At 38.1% G+C, this 27,578-nt stretch overlaps 1 protein-coding gene across 4 annotated transcripts in view; it reads right to left on the reverse strand.

Moving 5' to 3' along the window:
- Window positions 1–2,808: 2,808 nt before the first annotated feature.
- Window positions 2,809–27,578, reverse strand: part of FLI1 (Fli-1 proto-oncogene, ETS transcription factor) — a 167,118-nt gene continuing 142,348 nt past the window's right edge. For all 4 annotated transcript variants that reach the window (XM_044668330.1, XM_044668332.1, XM_044668333.1 and 1 more), the window contains exons 6-9: window positions 12,753–12,818; window positions 11,569–11,631; window positions 9,259–9,306; window positions 2,809–4,891 (exon numbers count right to left, since the gene is read on the reverse strand). In XM_044668330.1, coding sequence (XP_044524265.1) covers window positions 4,362–4,891; window positions 9,259–9,306; window positions 11,569–11,631; window positions 12,753–12,818 — 707 coding nt within the window. In that variant the 3' untranslated portion in view covers window positions 2,809–4,361. The remainder of the gene's footprint in view (window positions 4,892–9,258; window positions 9,307–11,568; window positions 11,632–12,752; window positions 12,819–27,578) is intronic.

A 27,578-nucleotide genomic window follows, 5' to 3' on the forward strand; every position in this document is an offset into this window, starting at 1 on the left:
GTAAGAAATTGGGCAAGATTATAAAGTCGACCTAGAACTGGAGCTTCACATTTAAGGGGAGACTTTTTAGAAGGTTACATCCTCTTTGGCATCCACACAGCCTTATGAAACTATTTTTCTAATGATAATATGCAAAAAAATGTGCTTTTTTTTCTACCCTTGAAAATATTTTTGGGATTTTAAAGTTGAAGAGAAAATACTTGGCCTGAACATGAAATTGAAAAAGAATATAATTATGATATCAGCATGGTATCATAGGAGGCAGCAAGGTGACTCAGTAGATAGGGCATTGGGCTTGGAGTCAGGAGGACCTGAGTTCAAATCCAGGCTCAGACACTATTAGTTGTGTGACCTTGGGTAAGTCACATCACCTCTGTCTGTATTAATCCATTGGAGAAGGAAATGGCAAACCACTTCGGCATCTTTGCCAAGAAAAGCCCATTAACAGAATAGTCCATAGGGTCACAAAGAATAAGACAAGACTGAACAACAACAACAATGGTATCATCAAGTGTAAATATGACAGATGACTAGTCTTCACTCCCTTCACTACACCTGCCATCTATTTATTGTGTTCTTAGAGTCTCCTCTTTAATATAAATGCTTAAAAAATTCCTTCTTCAGAAATGTTGTTTTTGCCAAATGATTCAGTAGAAAGAGCTATGGATCTTAAATCAGAAGAAGGATGTAGGTTCAAATCCCACCTTTGATTCTTACTACCTGTGTGACCTTGGGTGAGTTATTTAAACTTTTTGGGTCTCAGTTTCTTCATCTATAAAATGAGGGAATTGGATGATATGGCTTGGGGTGGGGGGGTGTCCTTCAATGATGCTATGAACATATAGATGTTTCTCAAAGACTAAATGGTGCACCCATTCTATATCCTGTCTTATTGGCAGTCCTTTGACCTGACAGAGCATAAGAAGTTGTGTAACTCAGGGAAGTCATGGAATCAGGAAAGACCATTTCAGTGGTCACGAGTTTAAATCTATACCTCCTGCATGGATGCTGTCACAGTTGGAAGTATCTCATGCCTTCCCATCTCACGCTCAGATTTTCCTGAGTCTTAAAATGGGGAAACAGAGACTAGAAACATAAGGAAACAGAACCAAGTTATCTAAGTGATATGTTAGAAGATTAAAAAAAAAGAGATTCCCCAAGAAAAATGGAGTACATTTTCTCATGATGAATTTTGAGGATCAGCAAGTCATCAATTCATGCTATGTAGGCTTATTGGTGTACCCTAACATAGTGCTAACGAGGTTAACATTCACTATTTGTATTTATTAAGTTTTACGAAGAACTATATAAACCATAAAGTACTCCATAAATGTCAGCTGTTATTAGTATCCCCACCTAAAAGCCTTATTCTGATATATCATAGAATAAAGGTGACACTGAGATCTCCAATGACCCCATGATTGCCAGCTCTGGCAGGTTCTACCAGACTGGGAAAGTTTTAATTATAGTCTTGATGATATAGGCCTGTTGTCCATGGACCACTGTGATATTATTGGGAGAGTATTTGGTTCTGGATTTAGAAAATATGAGTTCGAATCCTGCCTCTCCCAGTTAGTATTTATGTGCTCCTTGGGCAAGCCACTTAATTTCACTAAACCTCAGTTTCTTAATCTGTAAAAAGTAGGGGCTAGATTAGATGGCTTCTGAGGTCCCTTTCAAACCTAAGTCTATTATCCTATGTCTGTAGTCCAAGGACTGCTGTGGTATAGTGGAAAGAGTACCTATCTTTAGTCAGGGGACATGGGTTCAAATCCTGACTGCCACTTACTACCTATGTGACCTTGGGAAATTCACTTGGTTATGTTTCCTCATTTATAAAATGAGGGCGTTGGACTAGTTGATTTCTAAAGCTCAAATGCTTTGATGGTCTCAGTTTAGATAAGTTTGAAGAGATTCTATCAGTTTAACTGTGTGGGTAATGAATTTTTTGGTCATAGCACTTCTTGAAGAACATTTATCCAGTCATGTAGATTTGCAGTCTGCATTGGTGGTGGAGTACCTATACTGAAGAAATCATAGATACTTGAAGAATTAAGAAGATGATGTGGCTTGGTGGAAAAAGCCCTGGACTTGGAGGCAGAAAGACCTAAGTTCAATTCTGGCCCCTTACATTTGCAAGCTGTATGACTTTGGGAAGGTCATTCCATCTATCTGGACATCATTTGTTTAATGAATGGGTTGGACTAGATGGCCTCTAATATCTCTTCCAGTTTTGTCTTTGTGATTTTATTATTATGATCATGATTATTATTGCTTAATACTATGGTCACAGCCTGCCTGCTCCCTACCTCCACCGTGTGTCGATAGTCCCCTGTTAATTATTGATACCAATGGAATCTGTGCAAGAGACCATTGACAGCTTAGCACATTACTAGAGAAGTCTCCAAGTACATACTCTGCCTATGGTGTGCCATCTTTGTACTCAAGGGCTGGTTGGAAGAATGAGAGTGCTGTAAGCCATGGAAACTGGGCCAGGTTTAGTGGAAACAAATGGTGGCCAGGGAGAAAGAGAACCATCACTGACCAGCATCCTAGTCCTCAAGAGCTCTGATTGGTCTTCATGGTGAGGACTGACCTGGAGAGGGGACATTTATTCTCTGATTTGGGGAGGTAATATTGTTGGGTTCTCCCAGACACAGAAGGAAAAAGGCACCAAAGTGGGATTTATACTTCTGAATTATGCTCATTTTAAGCTTTCCTGAGTGTGAAAGAAGATAATATAAAATATCCCCCAAGAGAGCCTTTTGAGCCTCCCAAAGAGGCAGGAAAGAAAGAGGAAACTTTTGATTTGAGAGAAGGCACAATTTATTTAGTCACATTATTTTACAGCATCTTCTTCATATGACAGTTGTCAGCATAACAAAAAAGTTAAAAAAAAAAGGACAAGGATTACCTGCAAAATTATATATATTTAATATCCCAGAAAAATATATTGCATATATAATACAGGAAAGGTCTCCTATCCGCAAGAGAAAGACTGCTCCTTTTCAGAGTTGTGATTATGGTAGTACTGTTATTTATTAATGTCACCGAAGCACTAATGATCTAAACAGATTAGTTTTCCTTTCTTGTCTTCATTTGTTAAATAATGGCACCAGTGCATCACTTTAAAGAGACACTCAAATGTCCTGTTTCCTTCCAGTCGTAGTTAAGATACGTCGCCCTCCTTTTTTTCTCTTTTTAACCTAGCTAAAAAGTATAAAGCAACAGCCCAAATGTACAGATTGACAAAAGATGTACAAATTACATTAAAAAAAAAAAACAAAAAACAAAAACAAAAACCAAGACAACCAATTTGATAGTAAAAACTGCATTTGTGACCGAGGTCAACTCGTTTCCTTCTTATTTTTAATTCTATTAACTTTTTTTTTTAATACTGTGAGATATAGGAAAATAACTCTGCATAATTTATACAGTAAGTTGCCTTCTGATTTGTTGACCCTGGAATGACGCTCTGACAAACGCACAGCGCTTGCGAATCTGATTATGTTTCAAAATCCCTACAACTTTTCCAAGTTCTGGGACCTACTGTCATCCATTAAAAAAAAATTAATTAGTCATTTACCTTTATAAGTTTCAGGAATGTCTGTGCTTGCATTAAAATTATCCCGATTCAGATCTCGGCTACTCCCAGAGAAAATGCTTTGCCTAATGGGCATTAGACAGTGAGATGGGCTTTTGCAAAGCCCTTGGCTTCTTTAACAAGACACACTCACTCACACATACGCATACGTGCTTTAAAAAAAAAAAAAATTCCAGTTGGGTGAAAACTTCACTAGCCTTTCAGCTAGTGTTCCAGTTGCCATCCACTTGTCAAATTAGCAATGCTCTTCATCAGATCCTTCTAGCATAGGCCTGAATGCTTCCCACCCCACCCTTTTCCCCTAAAGTTCCAAACCAGTGCATGCCTGGTTTCGTGAGCAGTGAGTCCATGATCCCTTTTTATAATGATCTTCATGAGGTCCTTGATGGGACCTGTGTCTTTGATAAACAGCTTTGGGTCATAAAATAAAAGGGGATTTTATTGTTTCTTTCATAAAATATATGTTAGAACCGTTCCAGTAACCTGAATGTTCAACTCCTAAAATGGGACAGGAGACTGAGAATCCAAACTGGAATACTGGCCAATAGAAATATCCATCTCTCTATTTAAGGTAGAGGAAGCAAAAGTTACCAACATTTTTTTTTTAAGAACAGCTAAAAAAGGTTCAATCCAACAAGAAAGAACATCCAGTTTGGTTTTTGTCTTCAAGGCCACCTACGGCCTTCAAAGTCCAAAGTATCCCAGGAAGTATGAGGAATGCGTGTGTGGGCAGATAAAAGGCCATTGAGGAGAGGTCCTAGTAGTAACTACCTAAGTGTGAGGGCACGTGGGTGTTGGGATGGCGGGGCACATTGGGGTTGGGGTAAATGCCACCAGTCGGGGAGGTCCAGTATTGTGATGCTGCTCCAAAGAAGCTGGAAGAAGAGACAGGCATCGAGGATGGGTGAGGAGGGACAAAGTTCACCTTCTGTTGATGAGCGTGGTAGGAAGGCATGTAGGAGATATCAGAAGGGTACTTGTACATGGGCGATTCGGTTGGATGGGGCTGAAGAGCTTGGGCAATGCCATGGAAGTCAAATTTGTAGGCATACCTTTTGCCGTGCACTTTGGTCATAATGTTTTTATCATAGTAGTATCGGAGGGCCCGGCTCAGCTTGTCGTAATTCATGTTGGGTTTGCTCTTCCGCTCCCCCCAGCGCCTGGCCACCTCATCGGGGTCCGTCATTTTGAATTCCCCATTGGTCCCCTCCCAGGTAATGCAGCTGGCGTTGGAGCTATCCGAGAGCAGCTCAAGGAGGAATTGCCACAGCTGGATTTGCCCGCTTCCTATAGGAAGGGAAGAAAACATAAGAGAAAATGATATCTTTGTCTAAGAAAAGCCAGAACCCCAGTCATATGAAGCGTGACTTATTCTTTGAATAGTATTTTCTGCTTCTTCTAGAAATTACTTAGTTGTTTCTTTGGGTTTGATGACTATGGTTTTCTGACCAGCAAAGAATTCAATTAAAACTGAACAAGCATCAGTTAAGAGACTATTATGTACCAGGCACTACGCCAGTGATTCCCAAACCTTTTTGGCCTACCGCCCCCTTTCCAGAAAAAAATATTACTTAGCCCCCTGGAAATTAATTTTTAAAAATTTTAATAGCAATTAATAGGTAAGATAAATGCACCTGTGGCCATCACTGCTCCCCTGGATTGCTGCAGCACCCACCAGGGGGCAGTGGCGCCCACTTTGGGAATCACTGCACTATGCTAATTGCTATAGCTACAAAAATACTCCAGCTACAAAATTGAACAGTTTTTGCCCTCTGAAAGCTTACATTCTTTATGGAGGATTATTTTTTAATTTATTTAATTTTTTAATTAATAATTCTTATTTAATTCTTTTAAAATTTTTAAAATTTTTTTATTCTTTTTTCTTTTTTAATTTATTTAACTGTTTATTTATTTGTTTGTGTTTTTAACAAATATATTAATAAGTAAATGCAGAAAATATGAAGTATTTATTTAACTGTTTATTTGTTTATTTATTTATTTGTGTTCTTAACAAATATATTAATAAGTAATGCAGAAAATATGAAGCAAAATGAGGAAGAAGGATTCTAAATTATCTCCTTAATAATTTTTAAAAAGATATTTTTCAGTATCACATGCCCCAAGCTTTCTGAACATCTTAAAGTATAAAAAAATCACATTTTAAATATCAGTCATATCAGACAAGGGTCAGTAAGTCAGATGTAGAAAAAATGAATATGCATAATAGCGCAAAATTATTTCCTAGCATTCATATCCTACTGATCTCAGTTAATCAGATGTCCCACTTCTGTTGGGACAGTTTTGATTTTTTATCTTCCTCCAAGTGTCTTTGGTCAACAAAATAAACTAAACTCTAGACAAAATCAAGTGTTGTAGATGACATTGTGAATGATCAGATCACCAGAATGAATGCTTTAACTGCAGTAATCTAGGAAAAAATTCATAACATTTTATTTAAAAAAAACAAAACCTTTACATTCTGTCTTAGAATGGATAGTATGGAGTGGTTCCAAGGCAAAAAAGTGGTAAGGGCTAGCCAGTTGGGGTTAAGTGACTTGCCCAGAGTCACACAGGTAGGCAGCATCTAAGGCCATCTTTGAAACCAGGACCTCCTGTCTCCAGGCATGGTTCTCTATCCACTGAGCTACCTAGCTATTCCAAGATTTATACTATTGTAAAGCATGACATATAAGTGTCTTTTCTTAGAACTAAGACAACACCCAAGACAAAGACAATTATCTCTCTGCTATACACCTTAGTGTTCTTTGATCCTCTTCAATCTCACAATTACTGGGTTCAGGTTCTAAGTAATGAAGAGAAGATAAGTCCTACCCTTCAGCTTGAACTAGTTAGTCAAAATATTGCCATCTTACATTGTTCCAAAGAAGATCCAACACATTCTCTCTTGGACAAGGCAAAGATTTCTTTTTCTCTCCGGGGATAGCTTCTCTTCTTATCCTAGCTAGATTGATTTTGTTTATGTCAAAGCTTTGTATTATAAAAATTATTTTTCTCTAGTTGTAGTTCCTCTTCTAATTCTAAATAAATTAACTTTGTTTATGCAAAAACTTTTTAAATTATAAAAACCACTCCAGGTATATGACTCTTATCAGGATGACCTAGTCTCATGAGAAAGCATGAACTCACCTAGAGTACTATGCAAGGAAATGAGTCCTTTTGTTGAAAAACTTTCCAAATATTCTCTTCAATATTTCTTGAATCCTATAATTATGAACTCACTGAACTCACTACTATCTACCTAATCTCCCCATACTAATGTGAGTTTCAAAATTAATAACCAATATTCCAAGTATTATATTTAATAAGATTTATTAGTAATAACTAACATAAAAAAGCTAGAGCAAAAAGCCACCATCCTCAGCCCTGCACGTGGGGGAAAAAAGAGGAAGAGGAAGTGCTTACAGCAAACTATACAAAATATGACCATGCAATGTGGTGGAGAGATCAAAAGGAATTCTGGGAAATGTACTGCAAAAGGTTTCAAGATTTTTTAACTATACATCTAGAAATGAATGCTTACACACCACCTTTCTGCATGGGGAGGAGGCTAAGGATTAAGTTTGGCAGGAAGGCAATTATATAAGTTGGAGGAAGCATATCTAATACACAACTTAAAGCTAAGGCCTGGGGGCAGTTAGGTGGCTCAGTGGATTGAAAATCTGGCCCAGAGATGGAAGGTTCTAAGTTCAAATCTAGCCTCAGACACTTTCTAGCTGTGTGACTCTGGACAAGTCACTTAATCCCCATTTCCTAGCTCTTATAGCTATTCTGCCTTGGAATTTGACTGATTCTAAAATGAAAATTAAGGGTTTAAAAAAATAAAATTAAAATAAAACTAAGGTCCATCCTAGGTTAAAGCCCATTGCAGAAGTAATCAGAATAATGTTTTGCTGTCTTGCCCATTGGGTTAAGAAGTTCCTGAAGACAAAGGTCTAAGAAAAGAGAGAGAAAAGGGGATGGCCTGATTTCACTGGAATTTCTTCTAAATATCTCAATAGGCCCAATCAGCAGAAATGCCAGATGTTCTTGTAGCTCAGTATGGAATTCAGTCCATCATGGAGAGTATTAATAATTATTAATATTTATGTCAAAGACCCCAGGCTCTCAGGAAGTATCACAAACCACAAGTGCACATTTGGAAAGCTTGTGTTTTAGCCAAGGATCAAGCAGCTTTTAGTTGGGGGAGTGTGGGAGATAGGCCCTGTTGGCCAGCTCCTACTTCAGCAACTAGTATAGTCACAGACAGCCAGAGCAAAGAAAGCAGAAACCAAAACAGCAGAGAAATGAAAACCCAGAGATCAGAAATGGAAATCTGAGAGATTTAGGAGGGAGCTTTGTTCCAAGCAGGCAGATTTCTCTCTTAGAAGCCTTATAATGCTTCAGTTAATACAAATGACCAAGATCAGAACTCTCGAGGGGAGAGAATTTCTTTGGACACATCCGTGTCTTGGGCCCTGAGTTCTGGGCCCACATGGCCCATGAGGCCCATCCTCTAAGTATGCCTATGCATTCTTCCTCTGTAATTGTCCCAGGTAGCAGAAATCGAAGGGGCAGTAGCAAGAGGCAGAGGGAAAAGGAAAGGAAGGAGAAGCTCCAGCCTTTGTTTTGCCATTCAAACTTAAAGAAAGAGTAAAATAGTGAAAGAATTAATTCCCTATTATCTGTGAACAAGTCACTTGCTTTGTGGATAATCTGCAGTATGTTTTCAGTCCCAAACTAATTCCCCATTCCAGTCCTGGTGCCCAGTGACTCTGAAATGCTTTCTTCTAATTTCATATTCATTTAAGGAATGGAACTAAATTTAATATTTTCCCAAGTGAAAAATACTTTACAAAGATAAACTGTTTTGTAACCCTGCTACCCAAACCAAATACCACATACAACATCTCCCCCAACAACTTTAATTTGTGTCCCCATTAAGGGTTTAAAAAAAAAATTGTTGGTACTCATCAATGTGAATTTACAAAAAAGGTCAATTTAACAAAAAATTTTAGCACTAAAAAAATTTTGCATTTTCTAAGGGAAATCCAAGGGTTGCTTAAAAAGGCAAACTTCCTTGGTACATTTAAAATGAGTCAAATCAGGAGGAGATTAATTCAGACAGAACTTTTCAGGTCTATGTACCTTGCATAAAGCCAGCTGCTCCTATAGCACATTCTAAGATCAAATAGAGTCTTTTAAAATGCTTTATTTAAAGAATACCTCTGCATGAGTAGAAAGAATTGAGAAGAAAGTGCTATTTGGCTTCTTATGTCATTTCCCCAGCAGAATTTTCATTTTGACTACTTCTCATTATTCTGAAATTCAGTGGTTAATATGCTAAACTGTGCTGTTAGTTTCTGTCTAAACAGCTTAACCTAAAGCATGTTACTAATGGATTAAAGGATTTGGTCCTTCCAACTCCCTGACTCTTCTCTTTCCCTTCAGTTCTTTGTGTCTGCCTCCCTTTCCTTCTTTTTCCCTTTCCTTCTGTCCCTCCCCACCTTATCCATGATAAGAACAAGCTGAGGTCAGTATATTATCAAGCAAGGCAGGTGGATGTGTTTGAACCCAGGACAAGGAGCCCAGTGTTTCTTCTGAGCTTTGGACCATTAAAGAAAGAAGGAACTGGGGCGAAGACCAAGGTAACTTACCTGGGTTTGCTAGACGACTGCTGGTTGGGCCCAGGATCTGATAGGGATCTAAGCAAATAACACCAAAGAACATTTGCTTCAGTTTTTTTTTTAGGTCATAAACATAAGTTTAAGTCCTACAGGTTTACAGTTTTATTGTACTCTCACAAAAGAGCTTAATCTGAGGAAGTTTTTCTACTTTCTTCTGCAGACCTCAAATTTCTAGACAATGGTCAGTTGTGGTTTGTACATCAGCAAAAACAAGGATGGCGCTAAGGATATCACCACTTCCAACTTAATTTATTATTCCCCGCTCTGGTTAATGCTAACTTTCGATAAAAAAAAAAAAGGTCTGGCTAACATTTAGCCCTATAGTAATTATATGAATAAATGAAAAGTTTGCTCATTAACAGCATTAAGAAAAATCTAATAATTGCTAGTCATTAATGATTCTAATTTAGCAATAACACAGTTATAAATTTCTCTTTATTCCTCTGATATTTTGGATAGGTCACAGTAGTCCAGACATTTAGGTTCTAATACTAGCTTGAGACCTTAGGTTCCTAATAGATAAAATAAAGGGTTTGCATTCTAATGTTAACTTGGATGGACAGGAAATAGCTGAGCTTTGTTCTGATGTTACTACTTTAGCTCCTGTGTTGGAAACTTTCCAACCTCCCAATAGTACAGAACCATATGTGTCTGTAACTATTGGAGACCAGATTTATGATCTTCTTGTCGATATGGGAGCCAGTAAATCAGTTTTGCAAAGTTTTCCTGAGAACTGTAGAGCTGTTGGTACAATGGATGTAGTTGGTGCTATAGGTATAGCTCAGAAAGTAGCTAAATTGCAACCAAAAATGGTAACCCTAGGACTCCTTTCTGTAGAACATGCATTTTTGTGTGTTCCAGAATGTCCAATGAATCTTTTAGGAAGGAATTTGCCGTGTAAATTATGGGATACTATCCAATCAATAAACAACTCTAACATGTGGCAAATTTGAAGACAGAACATTAGCTGACTAACATAAATATTAGCTACTGTTTGGAGCTCAGTCTTATCAGCCCATCCTTTTTGAGATTTCTGTCATTTTAATATATATATATATATATATATATATATATTTTTTTTTTTTACTTAGTTGTGAAAAGCCCTGAAAGGTTGGAAGTTTAGGGTTGATTGAATGTGATGCATTACATCTTTACATAAATTAGGAATATTCTTTTCAAGTAGTGCAAAAAATGTGGGCTATAGTAAGAAAAATGAGCTATCAGGTATAGGACCCTGGGGTTAGATAAAACCATATAGGTCACTTTATCTCTTCCTCTCTACATTTACACACAGCTAGAACTAAACCATTTCTGGCAACTAGTTTTAACATTTTCTTAACTAGGAGATCCTCCAAATTACCTTAATGACTCTTCTTAGTGTCTCACAATTCTCATAATCAGCAAAATCTTTTTCTTCCTTGTAAAATTATTTTAACCCCTCCTTATCAAAATTTAGGTTTATTTTCTTTTGTTCTATATTTAGAAATTACAATCACATTCATAATTTCCTTCCACCAGAACAAATAAGCTATGCTGAAAAAACAAAAACAGCAACTTGAGATGGTGGTGGTAGGGCTGGTTGGAGTGGAACTAACAGCTATTTTCAAATACTTGGAAACTGTTCTATGGAAGGAGAGTTTATAGTATGTGCAAGCATGTATACTATATATTACTATATATGCATGTACCTGTGTACACAGTTTGTATGTATATATATCTCCAAAGGGAAAATATATATGTGTATTATATTCATAGGTATTTACATGTTTATATATATATATATATACTATATATGTATAGTATATACTATACATATATAAGACTTTCTGGTGTATAGAGCTATTTTTAAAATGGAATGAACCATTTCTCTGTCATTAAAAGTATACACAAATAAGTTGGATGAATATAGATGTCAGGGATGCTTTCATTGGTTGGAAAACTGGAATAGATAATCTTGAAGGTCTCTTCCAGTTCTAAAATGCTATGATTCTATACCAGTTTTAGTTTTTTCAGTTATTCACTGAAATCTTATTGGCAAGCTCCTATTCCTCATTTTTCACAATGCTGTCACAACATGCATACTTTTTTTTTTTTTAAGTAAGGTCTTCTATGTATTTTCTGGCCAATTCTGGTATTTAAGTGCTAAGATCTAAAAAATGATTTTTGGAATATGGGTGTCTACACATGCAGAATATAGTTTAACGTCATTATAGCTGACTATGTTGAAACGATAGCAAACATGCAGAAGTAGGCTGATATTTATGAATCACCATACGCTACCTGGTTGGGGTCGTTGCTGTTCAGTATTCTTATTCATGTTTTGTGCACCTCCAATGGGAGGACCTGAAATAAGGAGAAAAGAAAAAGAATATAATCAGGGCAGATCCATAGGGGGAAAGAGGTTAATTTTGTTAGCCACCATCTAGGAGAATAGCTTCAATAGAGAAAATAAAGTGTTTTGGAAAAGATGAGAGGAGGTATAATATAGTATAGAGGTGTGAAGCATGCCCCGCAACACTCTATGAAGCAGGTTGAATGGTAATTGGAAAATATTTGACAAAAATAAGTAAAATATGATAGAACATAGATAATATTTATACATAGTTTTCTAAAATAATAAGCCATCATTAGGGATTCTTAGGTAGAGTTTAGGAGTTCCTGTTTTGATTTGAGTTTGATACCATGGCGGTATGAGCCAACCTTAAAGCCAGGAAAACCTGGGTTTGATTCCTGACACTGTTACAAATGGGATGTATGAACCTTAGCAAGTCACAATTTTTACGTGTCCCAGGTAACTCTTTAAGGGTCAGACTGCAATAAGTTGTAGAGAAGGGACCTAAACCAGTGAAATCATAGGTCTAGTATTTATCCCAATACTTTTTCATAGGTAATTATTCTAGCAGCCAGGAATATAGAACTATAATCAAAGTCAGGAGTTTTGACTTTTGAACTTACTTAATTTGGAGTAATTCCTTTTGAGGAATCATTTTTCTGTATTTAGTCTCTAACTTTATCCTCCCACCACTAAATGGGAAGACACCATGATGCCTATAAGCAGCCTATTGACCAGTGGAGCAGAATACCATTTCTCAAGGGTTTGCCTGCTGCATTCTTTTCTTGTTCCAGAAAGATGAGGTCTAGACTTTCCCAAAGGATTACTTATCCCCTATAGGGACAAATCAATGATACAGATTTCTTTTAGCTCCTCTCTAACATCTCTCTTCCCTGCTTCAGCTTACTCCTTTTAGCAAACCCAAATGTAATCATGAAATGACTAAATGAAAATCTTTGTCTGTTGAGGTTGGCCATTACTAGCAATCAAAAGAGTCATAATTAATTTTGCTGCTTTTACAATAGAACAATTTAACTTTGTTTCTCTTTTCTTACACCAAATTTTTCTGTTGATCCCTCCCAAACCCAGAAAAAAAATTATTTTTCCTTACAAATAAAAAGAGTTTACTTACTTTTGGTGAGGCCTGAATTCATGCTACTGTTCCATCCTGTTCTTCTGACTGAATCATAAGAAGGATCTAATAAAAAAAAATAGCAGATAGAGGAACCTTAAAATTACATTTTTTCAAATAATAATGCATGAACAAAGTCAATCCAGCTAGAATGAGAATTCTTAACTGAGGAAAACTCTGCTTCAAATATTTTTGATAAAAGTGTAAAACAAGATTAAGAGGAAATATATATATATATATATATATATACACACACACAATCACGAGCCATTCTCAGACAAATAAATGGTTAAAAGATTTGAACAATAGTTTTAGATAAAAAAATGTAAGTCAACAACCATATGAAAAATGCTACAAATAATAATAATAAAAGTAAAAAGGAGGAGGAAGAGGAGACAAATAAAAGTAACTTAATTCACCAAATTGGCTAAGATGAGGAAAGATGGAAGTTGGAAATGGAAGGATTATGCAAAGGTACACAATAACACTTTATTGGTTAAGTTATGAATTACTTCAATTATTATTCAAAAATTTGAAATTTTTGAGAAAAATTATGAGAAACCGACCTTGTTCCTACAGAGCCCATTCCTGGGAACATATTCCAAAGAAGTGAAGAAAGAAATAAAAATGCTAAAGGTAAAAACTTATTTCTAATAGCACTCTTTGTAACAGAAAAACAATGAAGTGGCTGCCAAATTGGGGAATGGCTGAAGAAATTGTGATACATTAGTAGAATGTAATATTATTTATATGAAGAATTCAGAAAAACATGGGAAGACTTGTATGAAGTGATATCAAGAGAAGAAAGTAGGAACAAAAGAACCATATTCGCAATACCCACATGAAAACAAAAAGTAAATGAAAAGTCTAGCACATGGGATCAAAATAAATATTTCTTGACAGGAATACTAAAAAGTATAGTTAAACTCAAATCCATTGCAATGAACAATTCTGGCTCAGTTTAGGGAATCAAACATACGCCTCCTCTTGGTAGACAGCTAAATGGACTACAGGTGGGGAGTGCCAGTTATGTTTGCTTCATTGTCAGTTTTACTTAATTGTTTTCCTTTGTTATAAGGGAAGGTTCAGTGGTGGGGAATGGTATAATAGAAAATGACTGAGGCTAAAAAAAAGAAATTACTTTTAAAAATAGGAGAAAACAGACGTCATGCTTCTTCAGAGTTCTGATATAAAGATTATCTCATGAGTTATGTGAAAGAGAATTTAAACTCTTTTTGTTTATTTTAACTTAATCAATCAAGAACTTGGAGTCCCTGCCTTTCACACTTACTTAGTCATTGACACTTAAGTTAATCCTAAAAGACCACAAGTACTGACCCCCCCCCCACCTCCCAGTGCTAGGCAAATTGGGAGACTATGATTGGCTCATGAGATATGATAGACCAGCCCAAAGTGAAAGGAACTAGAAACCAGAGAGACAGGAAGTGGCATGGAGAAAATTGCTATAAGGGCGAAAAGTTGGTTTGACAAAATATTTATGAGTTAAAAGGAAGATTGTGGTTGTCAATTATAAAACATTAGCCCTTAAGTCAAAACGACTGTTAGCAGCTTTTATTTACAACAAGGTAGAGATATTAAAGTGGGAAATGTAGGAAGAAGGTAGGGAATGGTCTGGTCTACCACCCAAAGTGCTACTCCAGTGAAGTCCAGCTCAGCACTCAGCAAGGGCTCCCTCAAGTACCAATCTCCACACGGAAGTCAAAGTGGTATCTTCAGCCAGAAATCCACCAACACAAGTCTTTTCCTTCAACCCAAGTCACTCACCCAGCAAACCTCTCCAGCACAGAATGCTCCAGCCCAGGAAGAGTTCAGAAAAAGTGACTGCCTTCAGCCTGGCTCACCAACACAGAATGAATGAATGAATCCTTGGGCTGGCCTTTTTTTTTTGTTTTGTTTTGTTTTGTTTTTTTTTGTTTTTTTAAACCCTTATACTTTGGTGTATTATCTCATAGGTGGAAGATTGGTAAGGGTGGGCAATGGGGGTCAAGTGACTTGCCCAGGGTCACACAGCTGGGAAGTGGCTGAGGCCGGGTTTGAACCTAGGACCTCCTGTCTCTAGGCCTGACTCTCACTCCACTGAGCTACCCAGCTGCCCCTGGGCTGGCCTTTCTAAAGCAATTTTCTAGATGTTACTTCCTTTCCCTACCTCACTTCATGGGAACAAATCACAGCCTCCCAATTTGCCTAGCATTACCTGGGGGAGGGCAATGGGCTTTGGAGGTGTGAGCTTTCTTTAGTTAATGACTTGTGAACTCTCTTACTTAATGGTTAGCTAAGTGCTAAACAGGGATACTTTAAGTTCTTGATTTGATTAAATTAAAGATTGCTGATTAATTACATTAAAAATAAACTAAGAGAGTCTAACTCTCTTCACACTGCTTATAAAAGCCAACCAGCTAAGGATATTCTTTTTCATTCTGCTGCCTTGGTGACTCTTGCTGAAAGAGGGATTCCTCTGCATGGCACTTCTTCTGCGTTGGACTTCTGCATTGGAGGAATTCTGTCTTGGATTCATTGTTGGTGGCTCAAGGAGTTACGCTTTGGTGACTCACTTGGGTTGAAGATACTCTCACAGACTTCCACCTGGAGGCTGAGACTCTCCTGCTCGTCTAGTTGGAAATCCCAAGGGAGCCTTTGTTGGAGTTGAGCTGGATTTCTTCCAAGCAGCAATTATAGGGTATTTAGCTAGGCAATGTCTTCTACCTCCTTCCTACATTTCCCCCTTTATTATTTCTATCTTGCTGTAATAAAGCTACTAAAGCTACTAACAGCATTTTGGCTTGAGTTAATTTTTATAAATGGCAACCGCAATAATTTTTTAAAATTCTTATATTTGTCAAACCCATTTTAATTATTACAGTTAACAGGAGAAATTTAAATTAATCCTGACTCAACTATTTTTTTTATTCTTCCACATCCTCACAGGACACTTATTAATACCCATAGTACCATCCATGCTGCTATCTTATTTGGTGAGTTCTCTCACTTGCTCCATTTTCTACTTGACCTTTATGTGTTATCTTCCCATTTAGAATGTAAGTTTCTTGAAGGTAGGACCTGTCTGCTTGTATTTGTATTCTCAGGCTTAGCTCAGTGCCAGGCACAGAAGAAGTGCTCAATAAAAGCTTTCTCTATCCAATTCAATTCACCAAGTTTTTATTAACCGTGACTGTGCTCAATAGGATATTAGAGATATTGAGAGATCTAAGCCTTCAAGATGATCATAGACTTGCTCAGAAGAGAAACTGTACACATATAAAATATAGATTGAAATCATAAAGATTATTCCTATTGACTACATAGGTGATCTTTGACCCAGAAGTGGAAAAAAAAATGGAAATGTTGAGTTCAAAACTCTTGAGGAGGAGTGATGGTGGAGCTTCACGACTTCCATTTCTCCTAAGAACCACTGTTTTTTCATCCAGTTAAGTCTTTGGTGTATTGTGAACATGACATGATGTGTTACAATATCCTGGATCTCCTTTGTTACTTCTTTTCCCCCTTGGAAGACAGTAAAGGGTATTTTTGGTGGTAATCATGGTGAAGAAGGGAAAGAGGTTAAAAGTATGAATGGACAGATGATTTGACTAGTGAATGGCTGGATGGAAGGGCATGGGGCACCGCTCTCTCTGGCACTACAGAAAATCCTTGGAATATATCATAGACTCAAAATAATTAAGAAAAACTAAGTTTTTGCCATTCTTTTTAACCTAACCAGGGGGTAATAATACTAAAGTCGCACATTTGAACTTCTTGAAAGACATCTCCTTGGCTTCCAAATCATACTCAGGAAGTGCCTGGTTGAATGGTGGAGATAAAAGGTCAGGGCTTCTGGTTTTGTTTCACTGGAATAGGTTTATTAGGGATTAGAATCACAGAAAATAACAGAGGGGACATAGAGATCCATTAAGACATTCAACAGAAATGGCAAAAGATTTCATGAACACAGAACTCTGACTTTCAAAGTCTTTCTCTGAACAACAAAAGAAACCATAAAAACCATTGGAACAAATGGTGCACAAACCTCATCAAACACCAGCCTGACAGAATGAAACAAAAACCATTCCCAATTACCCCATTCCAAGCCCCTCAGACAAATTAAAGTAAGAGTCAGGGACATGGGTAGACTCATCCCATTGCACTTTCTCATTGTTTCTGGCCTAGAAGAGCCAAAAGACAAGGACAGTTTTCTTATGGAAAAATCCACGTGCAGATGTACATTCCTTATGGCTTTGGAAAAGCCAGTTCAGTTTTTAAATTATAGTCTTTTAGTCATTGGCATGAAAAAGAAAACAGAAAGTGAGGAGGGAGGGGGTGGGTAGAGTGGGTGGGGAAGAGAAAAGAGGAGAGAGGAGAGAGGCAAAGCTCAGCTCATTTCACTTGTCTGTTTTTATTTTTATTTGACTCCCCACTCCCCACCCCACCATAAAAACCACAATTCCTCCTGCAAATAGATTCTTCTTCTTGCCTTAAAAAAACATGAAAAACAAAAACAAAACAAAACAAAAAAATTGTTTATAGGCTGGAAATAAAAGCTCTGATGAGACATTTTCTGGGATTTCTTGCCTAGGTTTGAAATGCTTATGCAATGGTGCTCAGAACAAAAGAAAAGGTGAGTTTTTTTAAGAGTTGGATCCTTTTTTTCTTGAGGGTGGGGAAAAAGTCTAAGGGAAAGGGGAAAGCTGGGCAATGGTTAGAGATATCAATTTAATTTTTATTAAGCACTTATAAGCACCCTGTGACTTTAACTCTCTGAACCTCAGTTTCCTGATCTGAAAAAATGAGAGGTTTGGACTAAGTGACCTTCTTATTCAAACCTCTGATTTTATTGGAAAGGAATGTGGAGGAATACAAAGAAATAGAAGACATAATGGCTCTTGCCTTTAAGGTGTTTAAAATCTCTTTGGGGAGAGACAGGATAAGGGTCAAATGAATGATACAGACAATACATACTACAGGAATATAGGGAAGAGAGAGATGAGATAACTTCAAGGCAGATGGGGGCAAAGGAAATGGAAAGAGATCATTTCGAGACCCACTTTTAAAATATATTTATTTATTTGGGTATGGGCTATTAAGAAAATAAAACCTTTATCTTCTGTCTTAGAATCAATACTGTCTATAGGTTCTAAAGCAGAAGAGTGATAAGAACTAAGCGATGGGGGTTAAATGACTTGCCCAGGGTCACACAGTTAGGAAGTGTGTCTGAGGTCAGATTTGTACTCTTGTCTTTAAATCTAGCTTTCAATTCACTGAGCCATCTAGCTGCCCCCAGGCTACTTAAAAAAAACACAAGGGGGCAGCTGGGTAGCTCAGTGGATTGAGAGTCAGGCCTAGAGACAGGAGGTCCTAGGTTCAAATCTGACCTCAGACATTTCCCAGCTGTGTGACCCTGGGCAAGTCACTTGACCCCCATTGCCTAGCCCTTACAACTCTTCTGCCTTGGAACCAATACACAGTATTGATTCCAAGATGGAAGGCAAGGTTTGTTTTTTAAAGAATTAAAAATAACACACAATATGTGAAGGCTAAGACTGAGACTGTAAGTACTACTGACTTGTCTCTTTTTGCCTCAGTCTCTTGTTTTCTATTTAACAATGGCCCTGGAAATAGTTTGAGATTACATTTGTGCTGTTTCATCCAAGCAAGCAGATTTATATCACACAAGGTGGCAACATGAATGATGGGCATGGCTAGGAGGGAAGCAGAAGAGCTTGTGAGAGGAGACATATTAATCAAGAAACCAATCATCAACCAAACATGCAATTATCCTTTCTTTCTTTCTTTCTTTCTTTCTTTCTTTCTTTCTTTCTTTCTTCCTTCCTTCCTTCCTTCCTTCCTTCCTTCCTTCCTTCCTTCCTTCCTTTCCTTCTTTCCATCTATCTAGCTGTCCATCTGTCTATTTATGTATCTATCCATCTATCTATCCATCCATCCACCCATCCATCCATCCATCTGTCCATCCGTTCATCCAACCATAGAGCTAGCTATCCATCTCTCTATCTATGGATCTATGTATTTATTTGTCTGTCTATTTGTCTGTTTATGTACCTATCCAGCTATCTACATATCTATCTATTATATATACACACACATACACATATATACATACATATACATATATACCAGACAACTGGGGATAAAAAGAAAGGCAGAAACTGTCTCTGTCCTCAAGAATGCTTACATTCTAATGGGGGGAATGAACAGCCAAGTACATACAGATACATACAGAATAGGTGAGAGGTAGCCTTCAGGGGGAAGGCTCTAGCAGAAGCTGCTAGTGAGTTGTTCTGAAAGGCATTAGATGACAGCAGCCAGTTCACAGAGCATACCATAGGATCTTGGGACCCTATGTTGATAGAAGGTTGAGGGACCATGAATCCCAGATCCTCGTTTGATCCTTGGGATATGTCTGATCCATGGAATGTTATCTGGAGACTCAGAATGAGATTGTATATAAAGGTTCAGTAGAAGCAACAAACATCTAAGAACCTAGAAGTTAGAAATTTGCTAGACTATAAGCTCCTAGAGGGTCAGGCACCTCACCTTATTTATATTTAAACTCGATAACTGCTCATAGTACGTGTTTCATGAATGCTTGTTGATTAAAGTGACTGATGTTGATCTTGGTTTTTCCAGTAACTGAAAAGCATAGAATGTTAGATCTAGGAGGAACCTTAGAGATTATCTAGCCTAATTTATTTATTTTACAGAAGAGAAAACTGAAACCTAGGAAAACATGGCCAAGGTGATAAGGATAGTAGGGAATAGAACTGGAACATAAATTTTCACACAAATTGTGCAGATGGCATAATTTCTCTTTGCCTCAGTTGGTTCACCTGTAAAATGAAGCATAATACCACTGGTTCCCTTGGGAGGTACAACTTTTGGGGAAGGAACAACAAAAGGGCAAGGACTAGATAGAAATATACAAAAATTAAATAATGATTCTATAATACAAAGACAGAGGAATCCCAGAGGGCTTACTTGAAATTCAACAGAGCCAAAAACTAGACACAGGGGAAACTTTTGGCTGTGGAACCTATATGGAAAGCAAAGACCCTGGGGCAACCCAGGTAGGTTTGAGACCCAACTAACATTTTTTTTTAAATCTAGATCTGTGATTTCATAGGTGAAGGAAATTTCTAGTAAAAAAATCTTCTACCAATGCTGACCTGTAATTATTTTTCAACTTAAGACTTAGAAAGTTGCCTTAGAAGTTAAATAAGTGACTTTCTTAGGATTCACACACCCAGAGGTGGGAACTGAACATGGATATTTAAAATTATGAGAAGGTTGCTTAAAGCATCCCAGGAAAGATGGGCTTATAGACTGCCAGCTCAATTCAATTCATTTAGGTTCAGCAACCATTTATTAAGCACCTTCTTAGAGTCATAAAGATGAAAATGCCCCGAACTCAAGGAGTTTTCATTCTATTGTATATCTATTGTCCCTTCACCAGGTGTTCTCTATAAAAGGTACATCTGTAGTCACACCAGATTGTTTTTCACACAAATAGGATAAGGGCTTTTGGAAACATGTAGAGAAATTCTTTGTAGTTCCACGAATCAGAAGAAAACATGGTTCTCAGAGAGTGGGTACTTTACATGACAACTTATCCCAAAAGATGGGGGAAAGTTGGGCCACACTAAAACTTCTCTTCTGTTCTTTCAATGCAATGCTAGGAAAAGTTTGTGCTCATGGACTATGTCACAGCCATCTCAATGGACAGAAAGATAACCAAGGTGCCATAATAGCCCTCTGATAAAGATTATACAAGTAGTTTTATCTCCATTTTACAGATAATGAAATGGTCTCAAAGAGACAAAATAGTTTGCCAATAGTCACAAACCCAGCCAGGATTCTCCCCTGATTCTAAGTCCAGGACTCTTTCCACTATATTGTGTCAGGGGTGAGCTGTTTCAAGGGACCACTAGACATACTGTTACTAAGTCATGACAAGGACTGAAGAGCCATCATAGGTTCTACTGAAACCAAGAGGAGTTTTATGTGAATTTGGGCCTTTAGAATCCTGAATGGTCAATGAATGAACAGATGTTACCCATTAGGAATTAGGATGAAATCTGGGGCATTTTCAGCAACAAGAATGTATTGATCCTTCAAAACTTTTCATAAAAGCCTTGATACCTTTAGGAGAGATGCTCAGGTTTATGTTATGATTTAGGTTCAGGACTGTCCTTTAGGGAGGAACATGGACCCCTCTTAAGGTGCCAGCCAGTCAAAACAATGCCAGAACAGGTAACAAGGAAGTGGCAATGATACAAAACCTTTCAGTAATCAGTGTGACCAAGGGGCCAACTGTGAATTTAACAGAGCAATAAACAGCAATGGCACATGCTGAAGGGTGGTGTTTTTAGCCAACATGTAACAGATTGAAGTGTGTAGTCAGTGGGACAGAGACCACAGATTTCCCAGTGGCCTCTTCATTCATATCCATATGTATGGGAAAACCTCTTGCCAGTCCCCACATCTCTGGACACAAAGAATACTTCTCTATGCATTTATTTATTCAATTTATCAAAAGCATTCCATAGACCTTAGGGCTATTGGGATACATGTACCAAATGCAAAAATTAAATTAAATCCAGTGGCTAAAATTGTGATTCCAAAGAAAAAAGCCTCAATACAATTGGCTCACAAGCCAAGACCGAAAAACTGAGGTCTGGCAGCTTGCCCTGGAGGTCAACAATCTGGTGTAGCTTTGCAGATAGGCATGAGAAGAGTTCAGAAAGCAAACACTTTCCAACAGCCCCCCAAATCTGCATTTGTTCTACCTCAGCCCATCACCTCACCCACCTGCCAGATGTAGAAAAAAATCTAATTATTCTCTAATTCCCCCTCTAAAAAAACACATACAACCACTACCTTAAATGCTCCTAACCAAAGTAAGTTCCCTAAATAAGGTGTGCTTGGTGTGGAAAAAACAGCAAATCCTGTCATGGTCTCCATGGGTACAAACACTGTCAGCAGTGTCTTCTTCAAATACAAGGGACAGTCATCCACATATGTGTCTGTGCACATACTGAAACTTTGTCTCTGCAGGGAAGCTGAGACCTAAGATGTCAGCTCTAGAGGTTTCCAAAAAAAATTTTTTTTAAAGCAAAGTCGGCTGGGGTCCATTTTTTTTTTTTTTCACTACAAATCATGCAAGATGAAACTGAGCAGTGTGGTCAACTCCAGCCTCCAGACACACAAATAGAAACACGTCTAAGACAAAATGGAAAAGCCAGCACCGGGGAGCCAGGCCAAGGACTCACATTTCTGCAAAAACAATATCCCTCCTCGAGCCTGACGCCCAGCAGCTTCAAGAGTTCCTTGGGTATTTATTCATGGCCCATCAGCCAGCAGACAGAGGGACTAACTTCTCTGCCTGGTCCAAAAGCTGCCTGAGCGTACATTAAAGTAGATTCAGTCCTGGCGATGCTATTTTCTTTCTGAGGCATGAATTCACATTGTGACATCTTTAGAGGACTCTTGAAGAATATTTTTCAAAGTGGGGCTTATGGTAACCTAGAGACATATACATATACAAACATACACACGTACATATTTATATATATATATATACACACTTATATTTCTATCTATCTATCTATCTATCTATCTATCTATCTATCTATCTATCTATCTGCATCTATCCTTCTATTCCTCCATCTCTCTGTCTCTCTATCTGTCTGTCTGTCTTTCTATCTTTGTCTGCCCATCCATCTATCTGTCTGTCTCTTTGTTTCTCTGTCTCTTCCTAACTGTTTTTATCTGTCTGTCTATCTATGTCTTTTTATATCTATTTATGTCTTTTTTATATCTATCTATCTATCTATCTATCTATCTATCTATCTATCTATCTGCATCTATCCTTCTATTCCTCCATCTCTCTGTCTCTCTATCTGTCTGTCTGTCTTTCTATCTTTGTCTGCCCATCCATCTATCTGTCTGTCTCTTTGTTTCTCTGTCTCTTCCTAACTGTTTTTATCTGTCTGTCTATCTATGTCTTTTTATATCTATTTATGTCTTTTTTATATCTATCTATCTATCTATCTATCATCTATCTATCTATCTATCTGTCTGTCTATCTATCTATGTCTTTTTATATCTATTTATGTCTTTTTATATCTATATATCTATCTATCTATTTATCTGTCTGTCTGTCTATCTATGTCTTTTTATATCTATTTATATCTATTTATGTCTTTTTATATCTATCTATCTATCTATCTGTCTGTCTTTTTATCTCTCTCTATCTATTTAAATATCTATCTCTTTATCTGTCTATCTGTCTATCTATCTATGTCTTTTTCTATCTTTCTATCTATCTATCTATCTATCTATCTATCTATCTATCTATCTATCTATCTATCTATCTATCTATCTATCTATCTATCTTTCTCTCTCTCTCTGTCTTTCTATCTCTCTATCTCTCTATCTCTCTATTTCTCTCTCACTAACTATCATCTAGTATAACTACAGGGCTATCTGGGACCAGAAGGTACAGTTAATGGTCTAGAAACTCCTCCTATGTCTATATCATAGACTAATGCAGAGAGTAGAGTTAGATGGCATCTCAGAGATCATCTAATCAGACACCTTTATTTTATATGTAACTTATGATCCATAATATATTTTGGATTCCAACAGATTGGGTTCAGTCATGGAAGACTTTCCAAATTATCTTTATGGTTCATATTGTTGTTTAGTCATTTTCAGTTGCCTCTGACTGTTTTTCTTGGCAAAAACACTAGGCTGGTTTGCCATTTCCTTCTCCAGCTTATTTTCTAGAGGAGGAAATGAAGGCAAATAAGAGTTAAATGACTTGTCCAGGGACACACAGCTAGGAAGTGTCTGAGACAGGATTCGAACGCAGAAAGATGAGTCTTCCTGATTCCAGGTTTGGTACTCTAGCCACTGCACCACCTAGCTGCCCTCTTATAAACTCATGCCCATATCCAATATTTCCCCTGGTAATGCTGAAATTGGACTTGTGTTGCTCTAAGGGCTCTGAGATCCAGTATAAACTCTTAATTTAATAAGGCTTCCAATATGGAATAAATCTTATTTATTACAATGACAAAGACAACAAGAAGCACTAAGGAGCCTATGAACAGTCAAAACAACTCTAGTATCTTTTCCAATGGGCCTCTTCCATTCCTAGGGACTTACTTAGAGAACTCTTGGGACTTATACTACTTCTGTGGATGGGTTACCCAGATATGCCCAGATACACTCATTCTACAAAGATAAAGAATTTGGGGTTTCTGGGCAGTCAAAGCAATACTCTGCTCTTATAAGCCTCTACCTCTCCAGGGGCCTTTACAGTCAGGGTTGTGCTGATAAATATTTCACAAGTGGTTCTCTGAGGGTGGGAGTGGGGAATATGTTCCCCATAGATTTAAAAAAAAAACAAAAACCCCTTACGTTCCACTTTAGAATCAATACTGTGTATTGGTTTCAAGGGAGAAGAGTGGTAAGGGCTAGGCAATGGAGATGAAGTGACTTGCCCAGGTCATGCAGCTAGGAAGTGTCTGAAGTCACATTTGAACCCAGGACCTACCTGGGCCTGGCTCTCAATCTACTGGCTGTCCCCTCCCCATAGACCTATAAGTTTAATCTGCATTATAACATTTTCCCCATCACATTCTTAAGTCTAGACAAGCAACAGAACAATAGGTTAAGTTCTAATTTGTAGATTTCTAAAGTGTAAATTGTCATATTGAAAATTTAACAATTAACTCTTGCTAACCCATTGGATTTGGCTTCAGCACTCCATTGTATCTTCATACAACCTAGGCGACATGTTTCATAATGACAGTGAAGGAATGTATCCAGATTATTCCTCCACATTGTGACTTCCCCTTTGGATCTCAGTTGGGAAAATGCTTCTTTACTTCCATGTTGCATTGGCCTGTGTCTTCTTCTGGGGTCAGTTTCTCCTCTCCTGGCGACCCATGTAGTTCCCTGGAGAGAAGCCTGGGCATCTACATGGCCTCTCCAGGAAATGTCAATCTCTGAGCATAGCCTCTCCAGCTTGTCTGGCTTCTCCTTTTTCTGTCTCTAGCTCTCTTTCTGAGAGCCTGTGTGAGCTTCCCAATTCAAGGTGAAGCCTAAGGGGATAGATCCAGTGGGTGCAGCAGCTGGGATCCTGAGTCTGTGCTAGGGCAATGGACTCATCCTTGGGGCAAAGTGAACGTGATAACCTTGTCAAGGAGAGACTAGGAGGAAGGGACCAGAGATCTGCTCTAAAGAGTGGAGGAAATAGAGGCTGACAGGGTTAAGTTTTTTTTTTTTTTAATGAAGAAAAGTTTTCCCAAGATAAAACTATAATAAATAACAAATTTAATATTTAAACCCAATTCCTCTTTCTAGTGTACTATCTGGCTACAGTGGATGGATTAATTAACAGAAAATCCTACCTTTCATCTGAAAAAAAAATCATCTTAATATTGTCTCCTCTCTAGGAAATCTCTAGGAGAAGGACATGATCTAGGGGCTACGAGTGAGCCTGTGATTATCCTATGAGTGATCCTGCTCTTGGCTTTGGCTGAGATCAGAGCTATTTCTGATAAAGATGGGGGAAAAGTTAATGTGGATTCTTCTGTGCCACACATCTGATAGGTCAGCAGTACCTCTATTATATTTTGTTTAAAGTGATTGATTCTGCCACTAAAGGGCTGGTTAGATTCCAGAAATGAATCCCAAGGGGAGAGAAATCTGAGATAGTCAATTTTATTTTTTTAAGAGCTCCAAGTTATAAGGAAGCTTCTTTCCACAAAGATCCTAGTGGAAATCATCTTATGACCCTATTGCTGTAGATCTTAGAACTTGGATAAGAAATATGAGGGGAGACCTTTCTTTTCATTCTGAATCCTACAATTAACTATTTGAAGGGTTTGGGTTTATTAGTTCTTACCCAGAACTCCACTTTACACCAGGTTCAGCCTTGCTTAGGAGATAGGATCAATGACACCAAAATACAAGAACCTCTTTCTTTCCTTCATCCCTTCATTCTTCTTCTCTTCCAGCTACATTCTGTTCTTTCCATCTCCCCTTCATATGTTGTCTTCCTTTACTAGAATGTAAGCTCCTGAGGGCAGGGGTCTATCTTATTTGTTTTTATTTTTATCCTAGTAACGCAATGTAAGTGTGTAACAAATTCGTTCTCTCTCTCTCTCTCTCTCTCTCTCTCTCTCTCTCTCTCTCTCTCTCTCTCTCTCTCTCTCTCTCTTATCTGTCTACCCATTCATCTTTAAAATTATAGTATAGAATGAGCTTTCCCAGAATTTGCTAGAGCTTACTGAGAATGTTTGGCCTTGCTCATCTTGGGAAAGTCCAAGTTTTAGATGCAAACTTTTCGGTGGAGGATAAGCCAGAAAATCAACCAGCAGACCATGAAATATATGAAATAAGGTATCATACTATCCTCAGGGCAATCCCATGATTGGATCCTTTTCTGGAACATAATTCCATTCAGGGTCATCCCTAGAGGGTATACTGGTTCCAGTGTCATGCCTAAAGAATTGGGGACCCTGGGTTGATGACACTGTTTTAACTGTCCCTTTTCTCTTCTCTACATTCATTATTTGTGTCCAAAGGATTAAGATTTAAATGAGCATCAAGGGCAGCCTTTAAAGGGAGGGAAGTAACTTGGCACAGAGAGAAAGAATGCTGGATTTGGAATTAGAGAACCTGGGTCCAGATCTATTTACTACCTATATGACTTTGGCTAAATGACTTCATGTTTCTGGATCTCATTCTTCTCAATTACAAAATGAAGAAGTTGAACTAGATGATCTCTAACAACAGCAACAACAGCTTATTTATACAGTACTTTCCGCTTTGCAAAGTGCTTTACAAATATCTCATTTTATTCTCACACCAACCCTGGAAGTTAGGTGCAATTATTATCCCAATTTTGCTAATGAGGAAACTGAAACAGAAGGAGGTTAAGCGACTTGTTCAGTCATGTAGCTAGGAAGTCTCTGAGGTCAAATTTGAACACAGGTCTTCCTGACACCAGGGCAGCTAGGCGGCTCGATGGAGAGTGCTGGGCTTGGAGTCAGGAAGACTTGAGTCCAAATCCAGCCTCAGACCCGTACTAGCTGTGTGACCTTGGGCAAATCACCTAACTTCTGTTGGCCTTGATCCACTGAAGAAGAAAATGCCAAATCACTCTAGTATCTTTGCCAAGAAAACTCCATGGATGGTAAGGTGCATGGGGTCACCGAGTCAGACCCAAATGAACAACCACAATTCCTGACTCTGCCTAGTGTGGCATGCCTAGTTGCCCAAGATCCTCTTTTAGCTCTAAAGCTCTGATGCTACCAAAGAAAAAATCAGCCTAAGGCTTCTGGGTGGAAAGAGGCACAAGCCTGCTGGTGGAATTAGTGGTATTGGAGGTAAGGATTATGAATTGATTGTATTTCTTTATATGAGTCTCAGGGCTGTTTGCTTTAAGCCCTGGCTGATGGAGTCATTTCCACCCCCACAGGCTGCCTGCCTGAATCACTGCTCCACAGGCTCCCCAAAGCAGGAGGCCTGGAGGTGATTTGCCCATTGGGGAGGGGGCGGTTCAGCTTGGAGTCTGTGTCAAAGCTTCAGTGTGTCCTGTGTCCCAAAGGGTAAAAGCAAGTACTTGGCTCCCAAGGAGAGCTCCGTGGGAGGGAAATATCCAGGCAAGGCTTTCCCTAAACTTTGGAGCTGGTCGAAAAAAACATCCTGGATCAGCTTTCCCTGGGCCTGGGATCCTATCCTGGCCTCCGACCAGCCCCTCGGTGTCAGCATCAGCCATCG

The sequence above is a fragment of the Gracilinanus agilis genome, chromosome 3 (assembly GCF_016433145.1).
Source record: "Gracilinanus agilis isolate LMUSP501 chromosome 3, AgileGrace, whole genome shotgun sequence".
Taxonomy (NCBI): domain Eukaryota; kingdom Metazoa; phylum Chordata; class Mammalia; order Didelphimorphia; family Didelphidae; genus Gracilinanus; species Gracilinanus agilis.